This window comes from Somniosus microcephalus, chromosome 11 (assembly GCF_052327205.1).
Source record: "Somniosus microcephalus isolate GS21.2 chromosome 11, FLI_Smic_1.0, whole genome shotgun sequence".
In the NCBI taxonomy this organism is placed as follows: domain Eukaryota; kingdom Metazoa; phylum Chordata; class Chondrichthyes; order Squaliformes; family Somniosidae; genus Somniosus; species Somniosus microcephalus.
The window spans coordinates 6,874,938-6,894,899 of NC_140997.1; the positions used below are offsets into that span (position 1 = coordinate 6,874,938).

Consider the following 19,962-nt stretch of genomic DNA (forward strand, 5'->3'; position numbering starts at 1 on the left):
ACTGAAAGAAATAACTGAGAGGGGAAGGAACAGCCCCAGAGTGGCTAACAGGAGAAAAGCGACTCGCACTCCCCCCACCATTGACAACTCAGCAGGAGTAAATCAGCCTGGTCAGGAGGTGAACGAGCCACACAGTTCTAACCAGACACTCACCCCGGGGCCCCACAGCCACATGGTACAGCTGACTAACCCCAGCGTAATTACCAGGGAGGAAGCCACACATACTCCCCCTACCACTTCCAGCTCACCAAGAGAAGAGCAGCCTAGCCAAGAAGTGAGTGAGCCCTCCAGCGCCGACCGGACACACACCCTGGGATCACACAGCCAGATACAACTAAAGGATAAATTTAACCAGTTGGAGACAGAGCTGGTTAAACTTAGAGAGGAGGTCCTTAAACTGAAACATGAACAAAAGCAAGAGAGGGAGAGATACAGGAGAGAGCTGAATCTACTTGAGAATCAGGTGAATCTACTTGGGAATCAGGTGAAAGAGCTGCAGGAAAACAAAGAGAGCCATAGAGGAGAGTTAGCACCATTAGACCAGCAGCCAGAGGCTAGAGATAAGACAATACAGAGCCCGACTGAACAGCTGCACTCCCACACTGAACAACAGCAGCAGACACACAATACAAGGGGTGCCACACAGACCGACCAGCATACTGAAGCTCAGTCTTCCCCCACCACTGTGGGACCACAAGCGAGCCGCTCACAAGAGGAGCGCACACACCAGACACGACCACCCCAGCCCAACACACACCCTATGAGTTCAGGCGAAAGCCACCAGACAGTAAACACCAACAAGGCTGACATCGTAATACTCATAGACTCAAATGGGAAATTTCTATGGGAGAAAAAGCTCTTCCCTAGACATATAGTAAAAAAGATCCGGTGCCCAACAACAGACAGAGCCCTGGAATGGCTGACCAAAGCCCGATTAGGCTCCCCCCAACACATAATAATACACACTGGCACAAATGACCTAAAGGCCCAGCAGAAAGGGGTAGCAACATCGCTCAGAGCAGTGATTGAGAAGGCAAGCAATACATTCCCAAACACTAGAATCACTGTTTCCACAATATTGCCGAGAACAGACTTTAACAACAAAACAATTCGTGAGATAAATGCCAGCATAGCAAGAGACTGTGAATTAAAACACAACGTGCACCTGGCCCAACACCCCACCCTCGATGAGGAATGTCTTCACGACCGCGTCCACATCCACAAGAAACGAATATCGATCTTTGCTAAAGCCCTGAAGGACGTCGCTTTTAACCGGGTCCATACCCAGACTCCAGGAGGACCCCCCCCCCGACCACCAGAGATCAGCGGGGTACATACCAGGACTACTACAGAGACCATCACCACACCAACCAGGACCAGAGAGGATCCCCATGCAGAACAACAATTTCAGACCTGCACCACTCCTGTCCTATAGGGGAACAGGACCGCCCCCAGCCAGACAGAGGGAGAGATGCACAGGGCGTACGCAATACCTCAGGCAGAGACAATCCATTAAGAGACACTAAGCAGACGGCAGCAGCATCTACTTCTGCCTTATGCATCAGAAAATGAAAAAAAAATTAAAAAATCAAGGACTAATTACTAGAATGAATTGTAACCAAGTAGTATTAGCGTTTATAGACAATTGAGATGATCTTTTTCTCCCCCATTTAGACACGACAAACACATATCATTCCTTAACCTATCATAGTAAAAGATCAAACTTAACATGAAATCCTTATATATTTCGACCTGGAATATCCAAGGTCTACGCTCTTCAGTGCTCGACGTGAAGAGTAGGACCCCAGAGTTCATAGATGAAACTAAAGATCTGGATATCATCATTTTACAGGAAACTTGGTAAAGAGGAGAAGGACACACTGGCCGTCCCCAAGGGTACACAGAGCTGGTGGTCCCCTCCAATAAATTGCCAGGAGTAACCCAAGGCAGAGACTCCGGAGGCATACTGATTTGGTATAAAACAGAGCTTAAGAATTGCATCAAATTTATAAAAAAGGGCGAAAACCACATGTGGCTCAAAATTGAGAGGGGGATTATCTCTAACCCCCAAGATGTTTTCATTTGCGCACTCTATATCCCCCTATTGGAATCCCCGTACTTTAAAGAGGACACCTTCTCCAACATAGAGAGGGAGATTATCCAATTCCAGGCCCAGGGGAACGTGTTGATCTGTGGTGACCTCAACTCAAGAACTGGCGAAGAACCAGACTTCACCAATAATCAGGGAAACAATTACATATTCGGGAATAACCACTTCGATATCCCTTCCCATCCATACAGGCATAACTGCGACAAGCAGACAAATACCAACGGAAAACAGCTCCTGCAGCTCTGTCGAAGCCTGGGTCTGTACATTGTCAATGGTAGGTTCATGGGAGACCTCCTAGGAAGATCGACCTATTGCTCACCTCTTGGCTGTAGCACCGTAGACTATATGATTACGGATTTGGACCCATCCTCTTTCAGAGCATTCACAGTCAAACCACAAACAACACTGTCAGACCACAGTCAAATTACTATGTATCTTAAAAAGACAGAAACAACCAACACAGAAACACAACCCAGTAAGCTGTACAACACCAAATAATCGTACAGATGGGCCAAAAACAGCACGGAAAAATACCAGAAAGCAATTAGCAATGAATCAACTCAAGCTCTATTGGACACCTTTCTGGATAACATATACACTCACAATAAAGAAGGCGTGAATAACCTAAACAATATTTTTGATAATTTGGCAACAAGGTCAAACTTGAAAGCTCGCAAGAACAAACCCAAAACAAAAAACTATGAAAAATGGTTTGACCCAGATTGCCATAACATGAGGAAAAAACTTAGAAAAATATCAAACCAAAAACACAGACAGCCAGAAAATGAGGAATCACGCCTTACTTATTGTCAGACACTAACACAATACAGAAACACACTCAGAACCAAAAAAGAGCAGTATATTAAGAATACACTCAGCTCCATTGAGGAATCCATTGATTCCAATTGTTTCTGGGACAACTGGAATACATTACACAAAAAACAACACGACGAATTGGCCATTCAAAATGGAGACACATGGGAAAACCACTTTGAAAAATTATACCAGAAAAACACACTAAGGTCAGAGCAACACCAAATATGCAAAAACCTGGAAAAGCTCGAAATGGCCATAAAAGATAACCAAAACCCGCTAGACTCCATAATAACAGAAAAAGAACTAGTTGAAAAACTCAAGGACCTGCGACCAGGAAAAGCTTGCGGTGCAGACGGCATACTAAGCGAGATGATTAAACACACAGACGATAAAATGAAACTGGCTATCCTAAAACTCTTCAACTTGGTTCTGAGTGTCGGTTACTTCCCTGATATCTGGAACAAAGGACTCATAACGCCCATATACAGAAGTGGGGACAAAGTCGACCCAAATAACTATCGAGGCATCTGTGTAAACAGTAACCTGGGGAAGGTATTCTGTAGTATCATAAACAAAAGACTTATAAACTTCCTTGAGGAGCACAATGTCTTGAGTAAAAGCCAAATTGGATTCCTGCCAAACTATAGAACATCAGATCATATCTTCATCCTACAGACCCTAATTGACAAACACGTTCATCAAAACAAAAGCAAAATCTACGCATGCTTTATAGATTTCCAGAAGGCTTTCGATTCCATCTGGCACGACGGTTTATTCCTGAAACTTATCGAAAGCGGGGTAGGGGGAAAAACATATGATGTAATTAAATCAATTTATACAAACAACAAATGTGCAGTTAAAATTGGAGACAAACAAACAAAATACTTCCCACAGGGGCGGGGGGTGACGCCCATCTCACCGACACTCTTTAATATTTACATAAATGAACTGGCAAAACTACTTGAACAATCTACAGCACCCGGCCTCACCCTATATGAATCCAAGGTTAAATTCCTCCTCTATGCAGATGACCTGGTTCTGCTGTCACCAACTAAGGAGGGTCTACAGCAGAACCTGGATCTGCTGGAGTCGCTCTGCCAGACCTGGGCCCTGACAATAAATTCCCAAAAAACCAAAGTCCTTGTGTTCCAGCAAAGATCCAGACATCAGGGACCCAAAACAAATTTCACACTAGGAACAACCAAAATTGAACAAATCACTAACTACACATACTTGGGCTTAAAAATCAGTTCTACGGGAAATTTTCACCTGGCTGTGAATGAACTGAAAGAAAAAGCAAGAAGGGCTTTCTATGCCATTAAAAATCAATCCAAATAGAAATCCCAATTAGCATTTGGCTCAAAATTTTTAAATCAGTAATTGAACCAATTGCACTCTATGGCAGTGAGGCGTGGGGACCGCTAACACAACAAGAATTTGCAAAATGGGACAAACACCCAATTGAGATCCTGCATGCAGAATTCTGTAAAAGTATCCTCCGGACTCAAAGGAAAACTGTAAACAATGCATGCAGGGCAGAACTAGGCCAATATCCATTAATAATCACTATCCAAAAAAGAGCCACCAAATTTTGGAAACACTTAGAAATGAGCAACCCCCAATGCTATCATTACGAAGCCCTGAAATGCCAAGAGAGGACCATAAAGAAGAATACCCTCAGTCAACTAGTCCTGGGACTCAGTGAAGTAACTACTAACACTACTAACAATAACCAGCCCCAGGACAGTGACAGCGTAACACAAAGAATCCGACCCAACACAATCGTCGCTAAGCAAAAGGAAAAATATCTGTCATATTGGACAGAAACAAGAAAAACCCAAAGCAAACTCAATTGCTACTTGGCCCTAAACAGACAATACAACATGGCTGATTACCTGACCATGGTAAAGGATAGCAAACTGAGAAGAACCTTGACAATGTACAGACTTAGTGAACATAGCCTGGCGATTGAAAAAGGTAGACACAGGCAGACCCGGCTACCAAGAGAGGACAGGATATGCTCCCACTGCAGTCAGGGAGTGGTGGAGACAGAGATGCACTTCCTCACAGCTTGTGGAAAATATCAGGGCATAAGGGAGAATTTCTACCCAAAATTCACAAAAATATGCCCGGAATTCAGAAATTTGAATGACGACCAAAAACTCCCATACCTACTAGGGGAAGAGAGAAATTGTGTAACCTTAGCGGCACACTATGTTACAGCTTGCCATAAACAGAGGGACAGCCACTAAATATAAGAAAAGAGTATATACAAATTATATGAATGTATATTTATACACTCAGGGATATATCTGTTTATACACTGTATGGATAGATCTGTATTTTTGTGTACAAACATGAATATTTTTCGATGCTTTGGCAACATAAGATGTACCTTGTCATGCCAATAAAGCGATTTGAATTGAAAAAATTGAATTGAGTGTGTGTGAGTGAGTGAGTGAGAGAGACAGTGAGTGTGAGAGTGAGAGAGTGAGTGAGTGAGTGTGTGTGAGTGAGTGTGAGTGTGTGTGAGAGTGAGTGTGAGAGAGTGTGTGTGAGAGTGAGTGAGAGTGTGTGTGAGAGTGAGTGAGTGTGAGTGTGTGAGAGAGTGAGTGTGAGAGAGTGTGTGTGTGAGTGAGTGAGTGAGAGTGAGTGTGAGAGAGTGAGTGTGAGAGAGTGTGTGAGAGTGAGTGTGAGAGAGTGAGTGTGAGAGTGAGTGTGAGAGTGTGTGTGAGAGTGAGTGTGAGAGAGTGAGTGTGAGAGAGTGTGAGTGAGTGAGTGAGAGTGTGTGTGAGAGTGAGTGTGAGAGAGTGTGTGTGAGAGTGAGTGTGAGAGTGTGTGTGAGAGTGAGTGTGAGAGAGTGAGTGTGAGAGAGTGTGTGTGAGAGTGAGTGTGAGAGAGTGTGTGTGAGAGTGTGTGTGAGAGTGAGTGTGAGAGAGTGTGTGTGAGAGTGAGTGTGAGAGAGTGTGTGTGAGAGTGAGTGTGAGAGAGTGAGTGTGAGAGAGTGTGATTGTGAATTGTGTGTGAGTGTGAGAGTGAGTGTGAGAGAGTGAGTGTGAGAGTGTGTGTGAGAGTGAGTGTGAGAGAGTGTGTGTGAGAGTGTGAGAGTGAGTGTGAGAGTGTGTGAGAGAGTGAGTGTGAGAGAGTGTGATTGTGAATTGTGTGTGAGTGTGAGAGTGAGTGTGAGAGAGTGAGTGTGTGTGAGTGTGAGAGAGTGAGTGTGAGAGAGTGTGTGTGAGTGAGTGAGAGTGAGTGAGTGCGAGAGAGTGTGTGTGAGTGAGTGAGAGTGAGTGAGTGTGAGAGAGTGTGTGTGAGAGTGAGTGAGTGAGAGTGAGAGTGAGTGTGTGTGTGAGAGTGAGTGAGAGTAGCAGCAGTTTGTTCTGGGTGACTTGCTGACAGGGTCACGCTGATGAGCCGGGTTTGGTTGGAGTTGTTCATCCGGCGCCGGTCCACAGACTGGAGCAGAGCAGGTGAGGCTGGTCTCCCTCCCTCCCTCCCTCTCTCCCTATCCCTCTCCCCCTCCCGGGTCTGCTGGGTTTGTGTCTGGTGTTTTGGGACGAGGTTGTGGGGCGACTCCGTGGGTTGAGAATGAAGATTATTTACAGGACCCGCCTGTGTCTGGCGGCGAGATTCTCTGTGATTGAACCCGGACCAGTTTGGGTAAAACAGAGAATTTCCAATTGCGATCAAGCAGAATTTTCAAATCAAAAATCCATAAAATGATTAACATTAATATTTAGTTTTAAAAAACTGCTCATAAAAAACTCAAAAACCTGAGCAAACATCTGCCAATATTCAACAAATACTCGCATCAACTGCAAATAAATGCATCTCTGCTGGGTTTGTTAAATACACCACAAATTCCTTAGAAATTGCATGATTATAAATTTACTTTTATCATTATATATTGCACTGAAATGTTAAATGTATAAAGCTCATTTGTTATACTAAAGTATGGAAATTGTGTAAATGTTTTAATTGTATCTTATAGCTGTGTTTTTAGACATTTTATGGATTTGTAGTGTTTCTAAAATGTTCAACAGGCGAGTTCTTTGTGCCCGGGGGGATGAGTGCGAGTATCCGGCTCCAGGAGCCTGATTGCCGGCGGGAAGGTTCAGCGGCTCGCCCTGTCCGCCCTGTCCGGGGCTGGGAGCTCCTGCAGCGGCCGCGAGTGCTGCGGCTCCCCGGGGACAGGAGGGTGACTGGCCGGAGCACTGAGCGATTCTCCCGCAATCAAAGACCACCCCGCCAGTGTCCCGCTCTCGGCTCCCGAACGAACGGGATTCGAGGAGCCGGGAGGTTAAACACTCGCCCATCCCACTCCATCCCATCCCATTCCATCCCATCCCACTCCAGATTTAACCACACCACAAATCAAGCGGTCAAACCAACCTCCCAGACACTCAACACAACTGGAGGGGAACTAGACCGGGAGTATGAATCAAGCCAGAAACTCGAGCTCTGGGCAGAGACTTGAGATACTGGAGCGGAGAGAGCTGGGGGGAGGTTTAACCGAGCTGGTTAAAATCATGATGTTGTTTCCATAGAGTGAATCAGAAAAGAACATTCCCTGTGGTTGGGAAGTGAGTGAGGACTCACTCAGAGTAAGGAGAGAGATTAGGAACAACTTCCTGACACAGATTGTTACAGCGGGAGATGTTTAACACAGGGAGAGAGCAAAGTTTATAGGGAACGTTGGATAAATATTTCAAACAAAGATTGATACAGGGCTATGGGGAGAGAACAGGGCAGCAGCATTAGTTTCGGATTGATACAGGGCTATGGAGAGAGTGGGTCAGTGGGATTAGTTTGGGATTGATACAGGGCTATGGGGAGAGAGTGGGTCAGTGGGATTAGTTTGGGATTGATACAGGGCTATGGGAGAGAGCGGGGCAGTGTGATTAGTTTGAGATTGATACAGGGCTATGGGGAGGGAGCGGGGCAGTGGGATTAGTTTGGGATTGATACAGGGCTATGGGGAGAGAGTGGGGCAGTGGGATTAGTTTGGGATTGATACAGGGCTATGGGGAGAGAGCGGGGCAGTGGGATTAGTTTGGGATTGATACAGGGCTATGGGGAGAGAGCGGGGCAGTGGGATTACTTTGGGATTGATACAGGGCTATGGGGAGAGCGCGGCAGTGGGATTAGTTTGGGATTGATATAGGGCTATGTGGAGAGAGTGGGGCAGTGGGATTAGTTTGGGATTGATACAGGGCTATGGGGAGAGAGTGGGGCAGTGGGATTAGTTTGGGATTGATACAGGACTATGGGGAGAGAGCGGGGCAGTGGGATTAGTTTGGGATTGATACAGGTCTATGGGGAGAGAGCAGGGCAGTGGGATTAGTTTGGGATTGATACAGGTCTATGGGGAGGGAGCGGGGCAGTGGGATTAGTTTGGGATTGATACAGGGCTATGGGGAGAGAGCGGGGCAGTGGGATTAGTTTGGGATTGATGCAGGGCTATGGGGAGAGAGTGGAGCAGTGGGATTAGTTTGGGATTGATACAGGGCTATGGGGAGAGAGTGGGGCAGTGGGATTAGTTTGGGATTGATACAGGGCTATGGGAGAGAGCGGGGCAGTGGGATTAGTTTGGGGATTGATACAGGGCTATGGGGAGAGAGCGGGGCAGTGGGATTAGTTTGGGATTGATACAGGGCTATGGGGAGAGAGCGGAGCAGTGGGATTTGTTTGGGATTGATACAGGGCTATGGGGAGAGAGCGGAGCAGTGGGATTAGTTTGGGATTGATACAGGGCTATGGGGAGAGAGCGGGGCAGTGGGATTAGTTTGGGATTGATGCAGGGCTATGGGGAGAGAGTGGAGCAGTGGGATTAGTTTGGGATTGATACAGGGTTATGGGGAGAGAGTGGGGCAGTGGGATTAGTTTGGGATTGATACAGGGCTATGGGAGAGAGCGGGGCAGTGGGATTAGTTTGGGGATTGATACAGGGCTATGGGGAGAGAGCGGGGCAGTGGGATTAGTTTGGGATTGACACAGGACTATGGGGAGAGAGCGGGGCAGTGGGATTAGTTTGGGATTGATACAGGTCTATGGGGAGAGAGCGGGGCAGTGGGATTAGTTTGGGATTGATACAGGGCTATGGGGAGAGAGCGGGGCAGTGGGATTAGTTTGGGATTGATACAGGGCTATGGGGAGAGAGCGGAGCAGTGGGATTAGTTTGGGATTGATAGGGCTATGGGGAGAGAGCGGAGCAGTGGGATTAGTTTGGGATTGATACAGGGCTATGAGGAGAGAGCGGGGCAGTGGGATTAGTTTGGGATTGATACAGGGCTATGGGGAGAGAGTGGAGCAGTGGGATTAGTTTGGGATTGATACAGGGCTATGGGGAGAGAGTGGAGCAGTGGGATTAGTTTGGGATTGATACAGGGCTATGGGGAGAGAGTGGGGCAGTGGGATTAGTTTGGGATTGATACAGGGCTATGGGGAGAGAGCGGGGCAGTGGGATTAGTTTGGGGTTGATACAGGGCTATGGGGAGAGAGCGGGGCAGTGGGATTACTTAGGGATTGATACAGGGCTAGGGGGAGAGCGCGGCAGTGGGATTAGTTTGGGATTGATACAGGGCTATGTGGAGAGAGTGGGGCAGTGGGATTAGTTTGGGATTGATACAGGGCTATGGGGAGAGAGTGGGGCAGTGGGATTAGTTTGGGATTGATACAGGACTATGGGGAGAGAGCGGGGCAGTGGGATTAGTTTGGGATTGATACAGGTCTATGGGGAGAGAGCGGGGCAGTGGGATTAGTTTGGGATTGATACAGGGCTATGGGGAGAGAGTGGAGCAGTGGGATTAGCTTGGGATTGATACAGGGCTATGTGGAGAGAGTGGGGCAGTGGGATTAGTTTGGGATTGATACAGGGCTGTGGGAGAGAGCGGGGCAGTGGGATTAGTTTGGGATTGATACAGGTCTATGGGGATCGAGCGGGGCAGTGGGATTAGTTTGGGATTGATACAGGGCTATGGGGAGAGAGCGGGGCAGTGGGATCAGTTTGGGATTGATACAGGGCTATGGGGAGAGAGCGGAGCAGTGGGATTAGTTTGGGATTGATAGGGCTATGGGGAGAGAGCGGAGCAGTGGGATTAGTTTGGGATTGATACAGGGCTATGGGGAGAGAGCGGGGCAGTGGGATTAGTTTGGGATTGATACAGGGCTATGGGGAGTGAGCGGGGCAGTGGGATTAGTTTGGGATTGATACAGGGCTATGGCGAGAGAGCGGGGCAGTGGGATTAGTTTGGGATTGATACAGGGCTATGGGGAGAGCGCGGGACTGTGGGATTAGTTTGGGATTGATACAGGGCTATGGGAGAGAGCGGGGCAGTGGGATTAGTTTGGGGATTGATACAGGGCTATGGGGAGAGAGCGGGGCAGTGGGATTAGTTTGGGATTGACACAGGACTATGGGGAGAGAGCGGGGCAGTGGGATTAGTTTGGGATTGATACAGGTCTATGGGGAGAGAGCGGGGCAGTGGGATTAGTTTGGGATTGATACAGGGCTATGGGGAGAGAGCGGGGCAGTGGGATTAGTTTGGGATTGATACAGGGCTATGGGGAGAGAGCGGAGCAGTGGGATTAGTTTGGGATTGATAGGGCTATGGGGAGAGAGCGGAGCAGTGGGATTAGTTTGGGATTGATACAGGGCTATGAGGAGAGAGCGGGGCAGTGGGATTAGTTTGGGATTGATACAGGGCTATGGGGAGAGAGTGGAGCAGTGGGATTAGTTTGGGATTGATACAGGGCTATGGGGAGAGAGTGGAGCAGTGGGATTAGTTTGGGATTGATACAGGGCTATGGGGAGAGAGTGGGGCAGTGGGATTAGTTTGGGATTGATACAGGGCTATGGGGAGAGAGCGGGGCAGTGGGATTAGTTTGGGGTTGATACAGGGCTATGGGGAGAGAGCGGGGCAGTGGGATTACTTAGGGATTGATACAGGGCTAGGGGGAGAGCGCGGCAGTGGGATTAGTTTGGGATTGATACAGGGCTATGTGGAGAGAGTGGGGCAGTGGGATTAGTTTGGGATTGATACAGGGCTATGGGGAGAGAGTGGGGCAGTGGGATTAGTTTGGGATTGATACAGGACTATGGGGAGAGAGCGGGGCAGTGGGATTAGTTTGGGATTGATACAGGTCTATGGGGAGAGAGCGGGGCAGTGGGATTAGGTTGGGATTGATACAGGGCTATGGGGAGAGAGTGGAGCAGTGGGATTAGCTTGGGATTGATACAGGGCTATGTGGAGAGAGTGGGGCAGTGGGATTAGTTTGGGATTGATACAGGGCTGTGGGAGAGAGCGGGGCAGTGGGATTAGTTTGGGATTGATACAGGTCTATGGGGATCGAGCGGGGCAGTGGGATTAGTTTGGGATTGATACAGGGCTATGGGGAGAGAGCGGGGCAGTGGGATTAGTTTGGGATTGATACAGGGCTATGGGGAGAGAGCGGAGCAGTGGGATTAGTTTGGGATTGATAGGGCTATGGGGAGAGAGCGGAGCAGTGGGATTAGTTTGGGATTGATACAGGGCTATGGGGAGAGAGCGGGGCAGTGGGATTAGTTTGGGATTGATACAGGGCTATGGGGAGTGAGCGGGGCAGTGGGATTAGTTTGGGATTGATACAGGGCTATGGCGAGAGAGCGGGGCAGTGGGATTAGTTTGGGATTGATACAGGGCTATGGGGAGAGCGCGGGACTGTGGGATTAGTTTGGGATTGATACAGGGCTATGGGAGAGAGCGGGGCAGTGGGATTAGTTTGGGGATTGATACAGGGCTATGGGGAGAGAGCGGGGCAGTGGGATTAGTTTGGGATTGACACAGGACTATGGGGAGAGAGCGGGGCAGTGGGATTAGTTTGGGATTGATACAGGTCTATGGGGAGAGAGCGGGGCAGTGGGATTAGTTTGGGATTGATACAGGGCTATGGGGAGAGAGCGGGGCAGTGGGATTAGTTTGGGATTGATACAGGGCTATGGGGAGAGAGCGGAGCAGTGGGATTAGTTTGGGATTGATAGGGCTATGGGGAGAGAGCGGAGCAGTGGGATTAGTTTGGGATTGATACAGGGCTATGGGGAGAGAGTGGAGCAGTGGGATTAGTTTGGGATTGATAGGGCTATGAGGAGAGAGCGGGGCAGTGGGATTAGTTTGGGATTGATACAGGGCTATGGGGAGAGAGTGGAGCAGTGGGATTAGTTTGGGATTGATACAGGGCTATGGGGAGAGAGTGGAGCAGTGGGATTAGTTTGGGATTGATACAGGGCTATGGGGAGAGAGTGGGGCAGTGGGATTAGTTTGGGATTGATACAGGGCTATGGGGAGAGAGCGGGGCAGTGGGATTAGTTTGGGGTTGATACAGGGCTATGGGGAGAGAGCGGGGCAGTGGGATTACTTAGGGATTGATACAGGGCTATGGGGAGAGCGCGGCAGTGGGATTAGTTTGGGATTGATACAGGGCTATGTGGAGAGAGTGGAGCAGTGGGATTAGTTTGGGATTGATACAGGACTATGGGGAGAGAGCGGGGCAGTGGGATTAGTTTGGGATTGATACAGGTCTATGGGGAGAGAGCGGGGCAGTGGGATTAGTTTGGGATTGATACAGGGCTATGGGGAGAGAGTGGAGCAGTGGGATTAGCTTGGGATTGATACAGGGCTATGTGGAGAGAGTGGGGCAGTGGGATTAGTTTGGGATTGATACAGGGCTGTGGGAGAGAGCGGGGCAGTGGGATTAGTTTGGGATTGATACAGGTCTATGGGGATCGAGCGGGGCAGTGGGATTAGTTTGGGATTGATACAGGGCTATGGGGAGAGAGCGGGGCAGTGGGATTAGTTTGGGATTGATACAGGGCTATGGGGAGAGAGCGGAGCAGTGGGATTAGTTTGGGATTGATAGGGCTATGGGGAGAGAGCGGAGCAGTGGGATTAGTTTGGGATTGATACAGGGCTATGGGGAGAGAGCGGGGCAGTGGGATTAGTTTGGGATTGATACAGGGCTATGGGGAGTGAGCGGGGCAGTGGGATTAGTTTGGGATTGATACAGGGCTATGGCGAGAGAGCGGGGCAGTGGGATTAGTTTGGGATTGATAGGGCTATGGGGAGAGAGCGGGGCAGTGGGATTAGTTTGGGATTGATACAGGGCTATGGGGAGAGAGCGGAGCAGTGGGATTAGTTTGGGATTGATAGGGCTATGGGGAGAGAGCGGAGCAGTGGGATTAGTTTGGGATTGATACAGGGCTATGGGGAGAGAGCGGGGCAGTGGGATTAGTTTGGGATTGATACAGGGCTATGGGGAGTGAGCGGGGCAGTGGGATTAGTTTGGGATTGATACAGGGCTATGGGGAGAGAGCGGAGCAGTGGGATTAGTTTGGGATTGATAGGGCTATGGGGAGAGAGCGGAGCAGTGGGATTAGTTTGGGATTGATACAGGGCTATGGGGAGTGAGCGGGGCAGTGGGATTAGTTTGGGATTGATACAGGGCTATGGGGAGAGAGCGGGGCAGTGGGATTAGTTTGGGATTGATACAGGGCTATGGGGAGAGAGCGGGGCAGTGGGATTAGTTTGAGATTATGAACTTGGTTTATGTGCTCAGTAAAGTGAAGCATTGTGACTGTGAGAACCTGAATGACCCGATCTTTCCCACTGTGCCCAGCAGGATGGCTTGTCTGAAGGTGCGGCAATATTTCACCCGCGCACTGCACCGGCTGCAGAAAGGACCAGGTTACACCTACACTGGGCTCCTGGTCTGGTACTGTGAGAACACCAACACACACGGGCCCAAGCGCATTGTGACCGAGGGGCCCAAGAAACGGCTGGTGTGGTTCGTGCTGACTCTGGTATTCACGGGGCTGGTCTGTTGGCAGTGGGGGATCCTGATCCAGAGCTACCTGGCCTGGGAGGTCAGTGTCAACCTGTGGACTGGATTCAGAGCGATGGAGTTCCCCGCCGTCACTGTCTGCAACACCAACCCTTTCAGGTAAAACCGCGCTGTCGGAATATTTCACCCAGGGGCTCCCCTCGCCCCCACCTGTCTCCCCCCGCCCGTCTCCCGTCTCCCCCCTGCCCGTCTCCCCACGCCCGTCTCCCCCCGCCCGTCTCCCCCCGCCTGTCTCCCCCCCTGCCCGTCTCCCCCCGCTCGTCTCCCCCCGCCCGTCTCCCCCCTGCCCGTCTCCCCCCTGCCCGTCTCCCCCGCCCGTCTCCCCCCCGCCCGTCTCCCCCCCGCCCGTCTCCCCCCGCCCGTCTCCCCCCTGCCCGTCTCCCCCCTGCCCGTCTCCCCCGCCCGTCTCCCCCCGCCCGTCTCCCCCCTGCCCGTCTCCCCCCTGCCCATCACCCCCGCCCGTCTCCCCCCTGCCCGTCTCCCCCCGCCCGTCTCCCCCGCCCGTCTCCCACCGCCCGTCTCCCCCCCGCCCGTCTCCCCCCGCCCGTCTCCCCCCGCCCGTCTCCCCCCCGCCCGTCTCCCCCCCGCCCGTCTCCCCCCGCCCGTCTCCCCCCGCCCGTCTCCCCCACGCCCGTCTCCCCCCGCCCGTCTCCCCCCCGCCCGTCTCCCCCCCGCCCGTCTCCCCCCGCCCGTCTCCCCCCCGCCCGTCTCCCCCCCGCCCGTCTCCCCCCCGCCCGTCTCCCCCCACCCGTCTCCCCCCCACCCGTCTCCCGCCTGTGCTGAGTGACCAGGCCTCAGCCGGGTGGCAGTGATTGGACCATTGCCATTGGCCTCAGTGCCCGCAGGCCAGCGAGGGGTTAATCGGGCAAGATTCCTGCTTCCTGATCACGGCCCATTGACTCCCGGTGGAAAACACACCCGAGAGGACATCGGGTGAGAACATTATCAGCTTTTCCTGTGATCTGAAACCTGCACCAACTCTCTGTCTAGACTCGCCCAATCAAAAATTGGCACTTGGGAAAATGGGTGAAATTAGAGCCGGGCCGTTCAGGAATGAAATCAGGAAACATTCCTCCACACAAAGGGGAGTGGAAATCCAGAACTCTCTGCCCCAAAAGGCTGTGGAAGCTGGGGGTCAATTGGAGCTTTCCGGGCTGAGTTTGATAGCTTTTTGTTGAGTAAGGGTATCAAGGGATACAGCACGGGGGGGCCATTCGGCCCATCGACCCTGTGCCGGCTCTTTGGAAGAACTCTCCAATTAGTCCCACTCCCCCCTGCTCTTTCCCCAGAGCCCTGCACATTTCTCCCCTTCCAGTATTTACCCAATTCCCCTTTTTAAGTTATTATTGAATCTGCTTCCACCGCCTTTTCAGGCAGCGCATTCCATAGAAACAAACATAGAAGATAGGAGCAGGAGTAGGCCATTCGGCCCCTCGAGCCTGCTCCACCATTTAATGCGATCATGGCTGATCATCCAAATTCAGTACCCTGTCCCTGCCTTCTCCCCATACCCCTTGATCCCTTGAGAAATATATCCAACTCCTTCTTGAATATATTTAATGAATTGGCCTCTACTGCCTTCTGTGGTAGAGAATTCCACTGGTTCACCACTCTCTGGGTGAAGAAATTCCTCCTCATTTCTGTCCTAAATGGCTTACCCCTTATCCTTAGATTGTGACCCCTGGTTCTGGACTCCCCCGCCATCGGGAACATCCTTCCAGCATCTAGTCTGTCTAGTCCTGTTAGAATTTTATAAGTTTCGATGAGATCCCCTCTCATTCTTCTAAACTCCAGCGAGTACAAGCCCAATCGATCCAATCTCTCCTCATACGTCATTCCTGCCATCCCAGGTATCAGTGGTGAATCTTCGCTGCACTCCTTCCATGGCAAGAACATCCTTCCTCAGATAAGGTGACCAAAACTGCACACAATACTCAAGATGTGGTCTCACCAAGGCCCTGTACAACTGCAGCAAGACATCCTTGTTCCTGTACTCAAACCCTCTCACTACGAAGGCCAACATACCATCTGCCTTCTTAACCACCTGCTGCACCGGCATGCTTACCTTCAACGACTGGTGCACAAGGACACCCAGGTCTCATTGCACTTCCCCTTCTCCCAATCTATTGCCGTTCAGATAATAATCTGCCTTCCTGTTTTTGGCACCAAAGTGGATAACCTCACATTTATCCACGTTATACTGCATCTGCCATGTTTCTGCCCAATCACCCAACCTGTCCAAATCATACTGGAGTTTCTCGGCATCCTCCTCACAGCACACACGCCCACCCAGCTTTGTGTCGTCTGCAAACTTGGAGATATTACATCTAGTTCCCTCGTCTAGATCATTAATATATATTCCAGATCACAACAACTCGCTGCGTAAATTCTCCTCATCTCCCCTCTGGTTCTTTGGCCAATTCTCTTCAATCTGTGTCCTCTGGTTACCGACCCTCCTGTCACTGGAAACCGTTTCTCCCGATCGGATCAAAACCCTTCCTCAGGAGCTAAGGCGGGTAAGTGGAGTTACAGACCAGCCATAATTTAATTGAATGGCGGAACAAGCTTGAGAGGCTGTATGGCCTCCTCCTGTTCCGATAATCCTGAGGGACTGTCGGTTTCTTCCCCAGCTGGAGAGCAAGCTGTGGTAGGATCTCCTGGTCCGTGGTGTTCACATGGCCTGTTCCCTGTTTCAGGTACACAAGGTCCAAGGAGCTGTTGCAGCATCTGGATGGGTTTGCCAAACTTGCACTGGAACGGATTTATATTTACAACCAGAACGGAACCATTCCCGGGGACCTCCCGCAATCACAGACTAACTGGAGCAAGGTAGCATCGTTGGTGATCATTGAGGAGGGTGAGCAGGGGGAGGAGAGGGTTCTGCACGTCCTGGGACCGGCTCAAAGTCAAACCCACTCACCAACACAGAAGAGGTCACGGGCAAGGGGCTACAAGGTGGCACTGCAACTGGTGAGTAAAGGCACTGCAATGTGTGTGTGTGTGCGCGCACGTGTGTGTCTGTGTGCGCGTGCCTGCATGTGTGTGCACGTGTGTGCCTGTGTGTGTGTACATGTGTGTGTGCGTGTGCCTGTGTGTGTGCGCACATGTGTGTGTGCCTATGTGGGTGTGCACGTGTTTGCAGCATTTCAAGCAGTATTAGTGCAGTATTGGTGAGTGCAGTGTGTGCATACATTGTGTTAAAATGAGTATGTACAGTATGAGTGGTGCTTGTATAGTGCGTAGTGTGCACAGTGCAGGTACAATGAGTGCAGTGTGCACAGTGTAGGTACGACGGGTGCAGTGGGCACAGTGTAGGTACGACGGGTGCAGTGGGCACAGTGTAGGTACGACGGGTGCAGTGTGCACAGTGCAGGTACGACGGGTGCAGTGTGCACAGTGTAGGTACGACGGGTGCAGTGTGCACAGTGTGGGTACGACGGGTGCAGTGGGCACAGTGTAGGTACGACGGGTGCAGTGTGCACAGTGTAGGTACGATGGGTGCAGTGGACACAGTGTAGGTACGACGGGTGCAGTGTGCATAGTGTAGGTACGACGGGTGCAGTGGGCACAGTGTAGGTACGACGGGTGCAGTGTGCACAGTGTAGGTACGAGGGGTGCAGTGGGCACAGTGTAGGTACGACGGGTGCAGTGTGCACAGTGTAGGTACGACGGGTGCAGTGGGCACAGTGTGGGTACGACGGGTGCAGTGTGCACAGTGTAGGTACGATGAGTGCAGTGGGCACAGTGTAGGTACGACGGGTGCAGTGGGCACAGTGTAGGTACGATGGGTGCAGTGTGCACAGTGTGGGTACGACGGGTGCAGTGTGCACAGTGTAGATACGACGGGTGCAGTGGGCACAGTGTAGGTACGACGGGTGCAGTGTGCACAGTGTAGGTACGACGGGTGCAGTGGGCACAGTGTGGGTACGACGGGTGCAGTGTGCACAGTGTAGGTACGATGGGTGCAGTGGGCACAGTGTAGGTACGACGGGTGCAGTGTGCACAGTGTAGGTACGATGGGTGCAGTGTGCACAGTGTAGGTACGACGGGTGCAGTGGGCACAGTGTAGGTACGACGGGTGCAGTGTGCACAGTGTAGGTACGACGGGTGCAGTGTGCACAGTGTAGGTACGACGGGTGCAGTGTGCACAGTGTCGGTACGACGGGTGCAGTGTGCACAGTGTAGGTACGACGGGTGCAGTGGGCACAGTGTAGGTACGATGGGTGCAGTGGGCACAGTGTAGGTACGACGGGTGCAGTGGGCACAGTGTAGGTACGACGGGTGCAGTGGGCACAGTGTAGGTACGACGGGTGCAGTGGGCACAGCGTAGGTACGACGGGTGCAGTGGGCACAGCGTAGGTACGACGGGTGCAGTGTGCACAGTGTAGGGACGACGGGTGCAGTGTGCACAGTGTCGGTACGACGGGTGCAGTGTGCACAGTGTCGGTACGACGGGTGCAGTGGGCACAGTGTAGGTACGACGGGTGCAGTGGGCACAGTATAGGTACGACGGGTGCAGTGTGCACAGTGTAGGTACAACGGGTGCAGTGTGCAAAGTGTCGGTACGACGGGTGCAGTGTGCACAGTGTAGGTACGACGGGTGCAGTGGGCACAGTGTGGGTACGACGGGTGCAGTGTGCACAGTGTAGGTACGACGGGTGCAGTGGGCACAGTGTGGGTACGACGGGTGCAGTGGGCACAGTGTGGGTACGAGGAGTGCAGTGTGCACAGTGTAGGTACGACGGGTGCAGTGGGCACAGTGTAGGTACGATGAGTGCAGTGTGCACAGTGTAGGTACGACGGGTGCAGTGTGCACAGTGTAGGTACGACGGGTGCAGTGGGCACAGTGTAGGTACGACGGGTGCAGTGGGCACAGTGTGGGTACGACGGGTGCAGTGTGCACAGTGTAGGTACGATGGGTGCAGTGTGCACAGTGTAGGTACGATGGGTGCAGTGGGCACAGTGTAGGTACGACGGGTGCAGTGTGCACAGTGTAGGTACGATGGGTGCAGTGTGCACAGTGTAGGTACGACGGGTGCAGTGGGCACAGTGTAGGTACGACGGGTGCAGTGTGCACAGTGTAGGTACGACGGGTGCAGTGTGCACAGTGTAGGTACAACGGGTGCAGTGTGCACAGTGTCGGTACGACGGGTGCAGTGTGCACAGTGTAGATACGACGGGTGCAGTGGGCACAGTAGGTACGATGGGTGCAGTGGGCACAGTGTAGGTACGATGGGTGCAGTGGGCACAGTGTAGGTACGACGGGTGCAGTGGGCACAGGGTAGGTACGACGGGTGCAGTGGGCACAGTGTAGGTACGACGGGTGCAGTGGGCACAGCGTAGGTACGACGGGTGCAGTGTGCACAGTGTAGGGACGACGGGTGCAGTGTGCACAGTGTCGGTACGACGGGTGCAGTGTGCACAGTGTCGGTACGACGGGTGCAGTGGGCACAGTGTAGGTACGACGGGTGCAGTGGGCACAGTATAGGTACGACGGGTGCAGTGTGCACAGTGTCGGTACGACGGGTGCAGTGTGCACAGTGTAGGTACGACGGGTGCAGTGGGCACAGTGTGGGTACGACGGGTGCAGTGTGCACAGTGTAGGTACGACGGGTGCAGTGGGCACAGTGTGGGTACGACGGGTGCAGTGGGCACAGTGTGGGTACGAGGAGTGCAGTGTGCACAGTGTAGGTACGACGGGTGCAGTGGGCACAGTGTAGGTACGATGAGTGCAGTGTGCACAGTGTAGGTACGATGGGTGCAGTGGGCACAGTGTAGGTACGACGGGTGCAGTGGGCACAGTGTAGGTACGACGGGTGCAGTGGGCACAGTGTAGGTACGATGGGTGCAGTGGGCACAGTGTAGGTACGATGGGTGCAGTGGGCACAGGGTAGGTACGATGGGTGCAGTGTGCACAGTGTAGATACGATGGGTGCAGTGTGAACAGTGTGGGTACGACGGGTGCAGTGGGCACAGTGTGGGTACGATGGGTGCAGTGTGCACAGTGTAGGTACGACGGGTGCAGTGGGCACAGTGTGGGTACGACGGGTGCAGTGTGCACAGTGTAGGTACGATGAGTGCAGTGGGCACAGTGTAGGTACGACGGGTGCAGTGTGCACAGTGTAGGTACGACGGGTGCAGTGGGCACAGTGTGGGTACGA

The 19,962-nt window shown here is 51.8% G+C and overlaps 1 protein-coding gene across 1 annotated transcript in view; it reads left to right on the forward strand.

Annotated features, from left to right (window-relative positions):
- Positions 1-6,299: 6,299 nt before the first annotated feature.
- LOC147110271 (epithelial sodium channel subunit beta-like) overlaps positions 6,300-19,962 on the forward strand; it is a 38,923-nt gene continuing 25,260 nt past the window's right edge. Inside the window, exons 1-3 of the mRNA XM_086000067.1 lie at positions 6,300-6,396; positions 13,580-13,900; positions 16,498-16,771. Of these exons, the coding sequence (XP_085856193.1) occupies positions 13,581-13,900; positions 16,498-16,771 (594 nt within the window). The 5' untranslated portion in view covers positions 6,300-6,396; position 13,580. The remainder of the gene's footprint in view (positions 6,397-13,579; positions 13,901-16,497; positions 16,772-19,962) is intronic.